The sequence below is a fragment of the Eurypyga helias genome, unplaced genomic scaffold (genome assembly GCF_000690775.1).
Source record: "Eurypyga helias isolate BGI_N326 unplaced genomic scaffold, ASM69077v1 scaffold10084, whole genome shotgun sequence".
NCBI classification, from domain to species: Eukaryota; Metazoa; Chordata; class Aves; order Eurypygiformes; family Eurypygidae; genus Eurypyga; species Eurypyga helias.
Window position 1 is genome coordinate 1,035 of NW_010248194.1, and position 9,961 is coordinate 10,995.

The 9,961-nt window shown below is 48.3% G+C and overlaps 1 protein-coding gene across 1 annotated transcript; it reads left to right on the top strand.

Annotated features, from left to right (window-relative positions):
• Positions 1-240: 240 nt before the first annotated feature.
• ANGEL1 (angel homolog 1 (Drosophila)) lies at positions 241-8,634 on the top strand. The gene is made up of 9 exons (XM_010150979.1): positions 241-973; positions 1,495-1,721; positions 2,344-2,413; positions 3,899-4,332; positions 4,995-5,121; positions 5,977-6,087; positions 6,854-6,923; positions 7,386-7,501; positions 8,372-8,634. Exons 1-9 carry the CDS (start codon positions 241-243, stop codon positions 8,539-8,541), a joined length of 2,058 nt encoding a protein of 685 aa, XP_010149281.1. The 3' UTR covers positions 8,542-8,634.
• The last annotated feature ends 1,327 nt before the right edge of the window (positions 8,635-9,961 follow it).

The following is a 9,961-nucleotide window of genomic DNA, read 5'->3' on the forward strand; positions in this document are numbered from 1 at the left end:
AGACTCTGCCTTTACATGTGTGGCTGAGAGCTGATAGTTTCCACAAGGCCTTTTAGCTTGGCCAACTGGCTGTGGTGCTGCCTAAGTTAGAGCTGCATTCCCTAGAGCTGGTAAAACCACTGCCATCCTGTACAGTTTCAGTGGGTTTTACTAACATAACTAGAGTTGGACTGCAGCCTAGCATTTGGCAAGAGGCAGGGTAAGTTACTGAGACTGCAGCTGGTTTTCTTCAGAGAAGTCATGTGTTTGGGTGGCTATACTGAATGGTGTATTGCATGGAGTAGCAGCAAATGGGTAGGAAAGAAGGAAAGAGTCGGCACCGTGCTCTGCTACGTGCTGCTGCCGGCGGCGCGGCTCCTCCGGGCCCTCCGAGATGCTTTCTTTACCTGTCGAAAGAATGTGCTTCTGGCAAAGAGCACGTCCACCGAGATAGAAGGTGTCTTTGCTGCAGTCAGAGGAAGGCCGGTCCCAGAAGAGCAAGAAGCTCTTCTTCAGCAGTGGCTGGAGGAGGGAGCAGGGAATTTGCCAGCCAGTGAGAGTGTTCCAGCAGTGGGGAAAGTATCAGTTACGCGCGCTAGTGACTGGTTAGAAGGTCCAGAGCTATTGATGACTAGCCTCAGTGACCTGAATTCAGCTCCAGAAGTCACCTGGTGTGCTGGTCAGCAGCTCACAGAGCTACATGCCTTGGCTTCTTCAGAAACGCAAGATCATGCTGTGACTGACCTGGCAAAATTACCAGCAGAGGAGACAGTGGCTGTATCAGGCAGTGCCCCTTGGGCAGCTGTGGTACCACAGACGGAGCACCAGGTAGCTGGCTGTGCTGCTATTGATGTAGAAGTGCAGAATGAAGACCCAGCTGTGCTGGCCTGGAGTTTATCGCAAGATGCAGAGACAGTGCCAACGAAGCTGCCAGCCTGGCCCATCCAGGGTACGGCACAATTTTGTCCTCTCCCGACAGAGGTACCCTACCATGGTCAGTAGTAACAGCTCTGAATCTGATGTCCAGTTTGGGATTTGCATTTGTAGAGAATGTGGTGAGGTTATTGTGTGTGGGCTGGCTGTGAGGCATTGATTGTATCTGTCCCTGCAGAAGTGACAGGATCGGCTAATGAAAACTTTGAAGTGAGGTTTTACTGAGGGAGGGCTGGTCATAGCCAATAGTCTCTGTGCTGTTAGACCGTCTGATCTGAACATCAGTGTGTGTTCATTTCCCAGGAACTGTTCCCAAGTGCTGGCTTTGTAAAACGAAATGCACCCAGGAGCTGGTTGAGTGTTTCGATGTGCTTAGCTCCAGTCTTCTGTTACGCCATCTCCATTGACAGCTGTCCAAAGGCATCCAAAAAGAGCACCTGAAAACCAGAGTGGGTGAGGGTTTGCTCAGAGGCTATAGGACACCCTGGCTTAGAATGGCTATTTTCTGGGCCCCCAGGGAACAAAAGTATCAGCAGGGTACCTAGCATGGCTGTAACTTGTTTTTTTGTCTCTTGCATATAGAGCTTTTATGGAGAGACTGGGAGGATCTTTCTGTCCAGCCCTGTGTGCCAGAGCAGGTCTCAGAAAACACTCCTCTCTTTGAATTTCGAGTCATGTCTTACAACATCCTTGCCCAGGACCTGGTGGAGCAGGGCATTGATCTCTATCTACACTGTCATCCAGACATTGTCAAGTGGAACTACCGCCTCCCAAACCTTTTGCAGGAGATCTGGCACTGGGATCCTGATGTGAGTATGACTGAGCCATTCCCACATCAGTGTCACCAGAATTCCTTGTTTGAACTAACAGGATTAAAAAAAAAAAACCCTAAAAAAAAACCAAAAAAAAACCCAACCAGGGTGGAAACCTTAGGAAGATACTGCTTGCTTGGTAACTGAATACTGATTCCTCTGAGAGTATTTGAGGCCTTGTGCATGTTTTTTAGGTGTCTATCTTCTTCGATTGTGTTACTGTAAAACTAGACATACTTTGATAGCAGGTCTTCTTTAAAGAGCAGAAGTAGAGGAAGAACAGATAATGTGTGTTTGGGGAGGAAAGGATCAGGTTTATAAGGCAGCGCAGGAGGGGAAGCCTGCATAGAAAAGGACTTCATGAGTGACTTTATTCCTGGAGTCCTCTTTGTGTGATAAAAGATCTTCTGCTTCATCACTGGAAAGCTGAATGATAAGCTAATGTGACCCAGAAAGTTACTGCTCTCTGTCTGGAAAGTACAGGACAGAGTTGCAGTGATGATGACCTTTCTGGTTGTAGGGTTGGTATGTGAGTGCACCTTTCTGCTTTCTTCCTTCCCCAAAACAAGGTAACTAGCAAATACTGGTGGAGCGAGTGAGGTCTCTGCCTTCCTTCCAGGTTCTGTGTCTCCAGGAGGTGCAAGAGAACCATTACAGGGAGCAGCTGGAACCGGCGTTCAAGGAGATGGGTATGTCCTGCTTTTGTGTGTCTGTACCTCCCGCTCATGGGACTGGCCAAGCAGTGCTTCCAGCTGAATGTCTCTTGAGAGTGCTCTTCCTCTCTGTTGGGTGACTGCTGCCGCTACTTCTGAACTGTTGTGTTGGTTTTGTCTGGGAGGGAGTTAATCATCCTCATAGTAGCTAGTATGAGGCTGTGTTTTGGATTTCTGCTGGGAAAAATGTTGATAACACCGATGTTTTAGTTGTTGCCAAGCAATGTTTACATTAAGCCAAGGACTTACTTGGTTTCTGATACTGCCCCTATGTTTCCAGCTGCTTCTCTGCTAGAAGCTGGGTGGAGACACAGCCAGGACAGCTGACTCAATCTGACCCAAGGGATATTTGATGCTGTAAAATGTCATGCTCAGTATATGCTCAGGACGGCCGGGCCCAGAGAGTTGTGGTGAATGGAGCTAAATCCAGCTGGAGACCAGTCACAAGTGGTGTTCCCCAGGGCTCAGTACTGGGTCCAGTTCTATTCAATATCTTCATCAATGACCTGGATGAAGGGATTGAATGTTCCCTTAGCAAGTTCGCGGATGACACTAAGCTGGGAGGAAGTGTCGATCTGCTTGAGGGTAGGGAGGCTCTTCAGAGGGATCTGAATAGGCTGGATCAATGGGCTGAGTCCAACGGGATGCGGTTTAACAAGGCCAAGTGCAGAGTCCTGCACTTGGGTCATAACAACCCTGGGCATCGCTACAGGCTTGGGGAGGAATGGCTGGAAAGCTGCTTGGCGGAGAGGGACCTGGGGGTGTTGGTTGACGGCCGATTGAACATGAGCCAGCAGTGTGCCCAGGTGGCCAAGAAGGCCAACGGCATCTTGGCTTGTATCAAAAACAGCGTGGCCAGCAGGTATATAAGTTGGTAGGGGAGATTGTTGCTCAGGGACTGGCTGGGCATCGGTCAGTGGGTGGTGATTTTTCTTTCCCCATTGTTTTCATTACATATTAGATTATTATTATCAGTAGTATTTTCATTATCTGTTATTATTATTGTTAGTAGTAATAGTAGTATCTTTATTTAATTTATGTTCAATGATTAAACTGCTCTTATCTCAACGCACGCGTTTTTTATCTTTTTCCTTTGATTCTCTCCCCTGTTCTACTGGGGGAGAGGGGAGGTGAGCGGGCGTGGGTGGCTGTGTGGTGCTTAGTGGGTGACTGGGGTTAAATCATGACAACTGCCTGCCTGGACCTATACCCTTACCCTTGCAATTGAGCTTTCTTAGACTTGACAGACCAGAGTGACAAATCTGAGAGGGTCCTAGAAGGACAAGGAGAGGGCAAATAACCTCAATGATAAACTATGATGATCAGAGTTGGGTGTAATGCTGTACACAAATCTTGCAGGAACCACTTCTGCTCCACAGACATGCTGAACTCCCCAGCTGATGGCGGGAGCTTGAGGTAGCGACTGGATAAACCTTCTAAGAGGTGATGGTTTCTTTTCAGGCTTTGCATGCTGCTACAAACGGAGAACCGGGGCAAAGACGGATGGCTGTGCAGTGTGCTATAAGCACAGCAGGTTCCAGCTGATCAGCCTCAGCCCCGTAGAATACTTCCGGCCTGGCCTGGATGTCCTCAGTCGGGATAACGTGGGCTTGGTGCTGCTGCTGCAGCCTCTGCTCCCAGAAGGCCTAGATCCGAAGGCAGTCAGTCCTTTGTGTGTGGCCAACACTCACGTGCTGTTCAATCCCCGGCGGGGAGATATCAAACTGGCCCAGATGGCCTTGCTTCTCGCAGAGATAGACAAGATTGCAAAAACTACTGGAGGCAGCTACTATCCTGTCATCTTGTGTGGAGACCTGAACTCTGTACCTGATTCTCCACTCTACAAATTCATCCGGAATGGTGAACTTGCTTACAGTGGGATGCCAGCCTGGAAGGTAGGTGCCAGCCAGAACTGGGATTGGGCAGCTCTTTATCACATGCTGCTAGAGAAATGCATAGCTGCGTTCTTTCTCTCGTGAGGAACTAGTCTGAATATTGAATTCAGTTATTCAGCAGTCTTCTCCAATGCCTCCAGCACTGCTGGAGAGAGCAGATGAAAGATGTGTGTGTGGTGTTCCCACCACTGCTCTTTAGGTTTCCCTTGAGGCAGACCAGTGATAACAGACCACTTAATTTCAGGTCCAGGTTCTCCCTTGCTATGGGAGTTTTGTGCCTGGGTGACTGGAAGTTTAGGGGAGTACAGCTCCAAGACTTAGTGAAATTTTATGTGGATGTTTGAACTGAAAACAGTTTGAAATGGGCACCTGTGCTAGAGTCTCTTGTCATTACCTGTTACTGTGTATCCAGGACCAAATACAACATTGGCTTTCAAGCTAAATCATCAGTTCAGTAACAGATGCCTGCAGGTGACTTTTAGCTAATTGTATCTACCCACCCCCCAGCTGAAGGTTTGTTGTATCTGCACCAGTTCAGGCCTTTCTATGAGGGCATTCTCCTGCCTTGATCTTAGCAGGTGTACGTATGTACATTGGCTATAGCTTGCACGTTCTACTCTGTGTTGCTGATGTTTCCTCTTCTGTTTCCGGCCTCCTTGCAGGTGTCTGGTCAGGAGAACTTTTCCCAGCAGTTGTATTCACGGAAACTGATGGCCCCACTGTGGCCGAGCTCACTGGGTATAACTGACAGCTGCCAATATGTCACCCTGTGCCAGCCAAAGAAACTCGGTGAGCTCCAGTGTGCACTGAGAGCATGGCTTTGCTGAGGATGGACAGCTTGAGGGCCTTACTGTCTCTCTGAATAGCTTGGGTCTGTGTTGCATGAGGCACTCGCCAAAGATGTTCTTCTTCTACCCATTTCTTGGTATATGAATTAAATTTAGTTTTTCTGGAACCTATTGCTGTAGCCCAATTTCTGCCATTTTCTGCTGAGTGTTTCCTTACCAGTGACCACTGCTCTGTGTATCACTTGCATATTCCCAGATTTATGCTTTAGTGCGGTTGTAAACGATGTCCAGCAGCCACAGGTGTTTGTGGGAGCGGTTTTGAGCAGCATTTGCACACCACTGTTAGGAAATAATTCCTGAGAGCCTGGTTACAGTCATGTCTGTTCTCTGCTGTCCTTAGAGAGATTACAAAAACAAAAAAAAGGAGGAGCGCACACTAAATAGCTTGTGCTGGAATCTTGAATATAGAACCTTTTTCAACCTGATCTCCAGAATTCCTTTTTTTTTTTTTTTTTGGCAGATGTTTCCTTGAATTGCACACTAACTGATCTGCTTAAAAGTCCCTTGAACTTGTGGTGTCTCAGAGGGGACATTCATTACATATTTCATCGAGGTGCTGACCATGACCGTTGCGTTAGCTAAGGGATAGCAGTAACTGTGCTCTGTTCGTCTACATTTACGCATTTATCGGTTCTGCCTTTAGGTTATTAAGAGATTCCCATTCTCATGGTATTAGAGTGCTTGGGCACAAAAGCCTCTCTCAAACTAAAGAGGTTTAAAGAACAGGCAGGTGTTCCCTATACATGTGATTTTGCTGCAGTTATTTCCTTTGTTGACTTTGTATTTTTCTCTGCAGGCAGACATAAGTACAGCCGGGACTTCCTGCTCCAGTTTCAGTTTTGTGAAGTTGCCTGTGTACGACCACCACAGCTCATCCTCTTGGAGGGTGTGACAGATGCTAAACCAGGTATTAATGGGAGATTTTTTTAGCTTGTGCCTCTCCTAGCTCGGTTTTGATGAAAAAGTGAGGTGGAGGTAATGCCTGGTGAGGAAAGGAGAAGGCAGGGGGTGCCTTCTGTGACAGTGTGATTCCATGAGAGCTCAGAGGAGCACAATCTTACCACCTTTATACACACTGGCTGTGTTCCTTGAGATACACTGAGATTCAGATGCTTTTGGAGGCTGTTTCTTATAAAATGATTATATGTATTTATTTCTTTTTGCTTCAAGATTTTTGGTGGGGGAGAACAAACCTGCAGACTGTAATGTCACAATGGCCACAATGCAGGTGTCTCAGGAACCTGGCACCCAGTAGACCCTGCCTGACCTCTGGGCCTTGTGGCATGGCTGGTTCTGCTCTTTCCATTTCTGTTCTGCCTTTGTAGACACCCTCCGAGTAAGTTGTAGGCTAAGGCGAATGAACTTTCTCTGACAGCAAAGGCTGAAGTACCCTGAGCTTTGATAATACTAAATGCTTTAAGGACATGTCCTTAGCAGGACAGAATATGACTTCTCAGTTGTCTGCAGTGATTTGCTCTCAGGCTGTTCCTGTTAGTCTTACGGCTGGGGCTTCCTTTGAGTATTTTTCTTTAAGGTGTCTGTGACTTGGAGCCATCTGCTCTTCTTGGGCAAAAAGATTTGTTTGGTCTCAGGAGAAGCTTCTCAGACTTGGGATGCACAGCCTGTTCCAGGATCTATGTAGATCTGGCTGGAATCTCTTTGCTCCTTTGCAGACCGCCCTGCACACTGGCCCAAGCCTGCTGCCGTGGCGATAGACCCTGACCCCCAGCCATTCCTCCCAAGGTAATTTGGTGTACCTTCCTTAAGCCTGGTCTCATTTTCCTGAGCACTGAAAATCTGGCTGAAGTAATGACTGAGATAGATGTGAAGGTGGAAGAGGGTGAGGAGGGTTACCTGGAAGAGCCAGATCCACCCAGGGTTGACCCAGCAGCTGAGTGTTGGTCTGTCAACTTTGTCTTGGTGAGGTCAGTGTGAAGGGTATAGACAGGATGGGGTATTGGAGATGAAGTAAGTTCGTAGTCCACTCTGTCTTTGGTGTAGTGAGAAATTCTGAAAGACTGTCTTGTATGTGTTCACAAAGTAGTTTGGACAGTTGCAGGAGCAGGGGAACATCCATCTTCAGTTGTGACGGCAGTACTGAACGGCAGCTGTGACTGCGTCGTTCTCTGTCCTTCCTTGGTGGCTGTTCCTGTGCAGGTCTTTAGGGGTAATCCAGCATGGCCTCAACCTGACGTCAGTCTACAGCCACTTCCTGCCACATGGGGGACGCCAGGAGGTCACAACGATGCCCATGGGGCTTGGAGCCACTGTTGATTATATCTTCTACTCGGCAGAGCCTGTGGAGAACGGGAACAGGGGGGGTGAGTGTGGCAGTGCAGGGCTTAGCCCTGTGGTGTTGGGAGAGGGCCGGGAGGTATGCCAGAATGCTTCTCCGTGTTGGGCGGTGCATTTCATTAAGCTGGGGTGGATCTACAGGGTGGGACTTTGACACGATGCGCAAAGCGGAAGCAAGATTTGCTCAGGTATCACGAGAATCAGTATTTGCTGAGGTACCACTGCTTATCTTTGCTGTGGAAAAACTGAAGCTGCTTAGCTTAGGTTTGGGTAGACTTTCGAGGAAGCTAAATCAGAATGGATTGTTCTTTTGTATAAGTATCTTACCTGTGCTCCTGGTAACAGGCAGTGCTGGGTCCAGAGTTCAGGGCTTGGCCTTTGGTCTGACTGCGACCACACAGTGGCCGTAGAAGGGGGTGTTCTGGTTACCTTACAGTGACACCACCTCTCTGCTACCTGAAACAGGAGCTATGTTGCTGAAAGACAGCATGCAGATGCATCCAGGAACTGTCTCTGAGCTGGTTTGGGTCATGCCAGAGTCAACTTTGGGGAGGAGGTTGGGAGTGAAGGGATGAATTCCTCCGCAGGGGAGGATCTGAAGCTATCGTTAGGGCTTAGTACTGTGAAAGGAACTTCCCATCTAAGCAACTGCCTGGTGAATTTAGTACATACTTGATTCCTGTGCCTGCAAGTATGTGAAACCATTGAACAGCAGTATTATAGGACGTTCACTGCTTTTACATCTAGGCTCAAAGGTGTAAGCAGTGTTTTTGCAGGCTGTCTTCATTCATCAGGGAAAGGATAGGAAAGCACTGACAAGTTACCCTCTGTGAGTGTATAGAGTTAATCTATAGCACCAGTCTCTGGCTGATGTTTCTTGCCATTTTCTTTGTCAGGTCGCAGGCTGTACCGGGATGGAGCCCTGAAGCTGCTTGGCCGCCTTTCCCTTCTCTCTGAAGATGTCTTGTTGATGGCAAATGGCTTACCAAATTCTTTTTGTTCATCTGATCATCTCTGCCTGCTGGCTAGCTTTGGCTTGGAGATCTCCAACCTCAGAGAGGGTTAGTGTCTGTTCCCTTTCCCTGAAGAAAAGCTGCTCTGAATACAGCAGTTGAGGCTCTGGATTGCACAACCTGCTTGCAAGAAAACTCTTCTCCTTGTCACGCCCTAGGAGTCCCTTTCCCCCCCTCACTCCCTCACAGAAAGCAGTGATGGGAGAGTTGGAGTGCTTTTTGCATTGGTGTTTTGTGGGTCTCTGCAAAGCTGAGTTGTGTTGCCAGTGGGCTTCCAGTTGTATTCAGGCATTACCATCTCTTAAAGGGATCCTTGTTCCACTGCTTTGTTTAGCAGATGTTTTAGTGCTGTGGGAACCAACGTGACTCCCATGTTTATTTGTTCCTGTGTGAGATCTTCAAGGAGCTGGGAAAGAGAGGCCAACACTGCCTACTTCTGGTTAGCTAATTGTTGCCGAGGAGCAGGGGATGTGTACACCAACATTCTTTCACAGCAGAACAGTGGTTCTTTTTATCTCTCAGTGACAGTGTATGAAGTATGGTCCTTCCAGGTCTCGTTGTTGCGTTGCCTTTGAGGGTGCTGGCTCTGCTCACTGCTTGGAAATGGCTTTTACTTAGTCATGTGGAAGGGCTGCCTTGCCGGCAGAGGGTTTGTGGAGTTGAACAGTTTCTACAAGAAGCTGCCTAATGGTCCAGGGAATGGGATCACCAGGAAAGGAGCCAGGAGTTCTATAGAGCCACCCGCAGGAGCTCTAGAGCTGCAGCAGAAGCCTAGAGGCCTTGGGGAAGTCTCTCTGCCTTTCTAGCCGTCTCAGAACAGTACCTGGTTTGGCACTTGTAGGAAAAAATATTTATGATCCTCCCAATGAATATTGGGTGGAAAAAAATTGTCCTGTGAGGCATGACAGCCCCAGGAGGGTATAGCTCTGGGAGGTCCCAAAAGAGAGATGAAAATGGAAGGCATGTGAGAGCCGCCAGATGAAAGAGCTGATACTTGTCACTTGCCCTACTCTTTCTCTGTGCTGTCTGTATTCCGTTCAGCCTGCCAGGAGTCAGACAGCCGACCTCCTGTGCCAGGCTGAAGTTCTGCTACTGCCTTCTGGAGCCAGCCACGTTTAAGTAGGTAGAACCTGTAGGACTGGCTCCTGCAGCAATCTTGACAGGCACTGGGAGGGAGGGGAAGGCTGTGGGACTTGGAGCCAGATTGTCAGTCGCTTGGATCCCAGTGTACCTTTGGTGTCCTATCAGTGTCCTTTTCTCAGCAGTGACTTGGCCAGTACAAAAGGAATAGAACTGTACCTGATCCCAGGGCAGATTCCCCAGCCCAGCCTGACATTTGGTGCTCAGTTTTTCTGTGAGAGAAGAGAGCAATATTGGCAGAAATGTTAAGAATCTTCTGTTCACAAACGAGGTGGGGAAATCCGGTCCCACCTCAGGTGTTTGTGGGAAGGTATGAGAAAACTTGAAATACTG

What these genes read in the sequence shown, in the direction of transcription:
- ANGEL1 (XM_010150979.1), top strand. Translation starts at nt 241, where the DNA reads ATGTGTTTGGGTGGCTATACTGAATGGTGTATTGCATGGAGTAGCAGC. An exon ending in TGTGACAGATGCTAAACCAG is followed by an intron (nt 6,088 to 6,853) that starts GTATTAATGGGA and finishes GCTCCTTTGCAG; the next exon opens with ACCGCCCTGCACACTGGCCC. An exon ending in CCCCAGCCATTCCTCCCAAG is followed by an intron (nt 6,924 to 7,385) that starts GTAATTTGGTGT and finishes GTCAGTCTACAG; the next exon opens with CCACTTCCTGCCACATGGGG.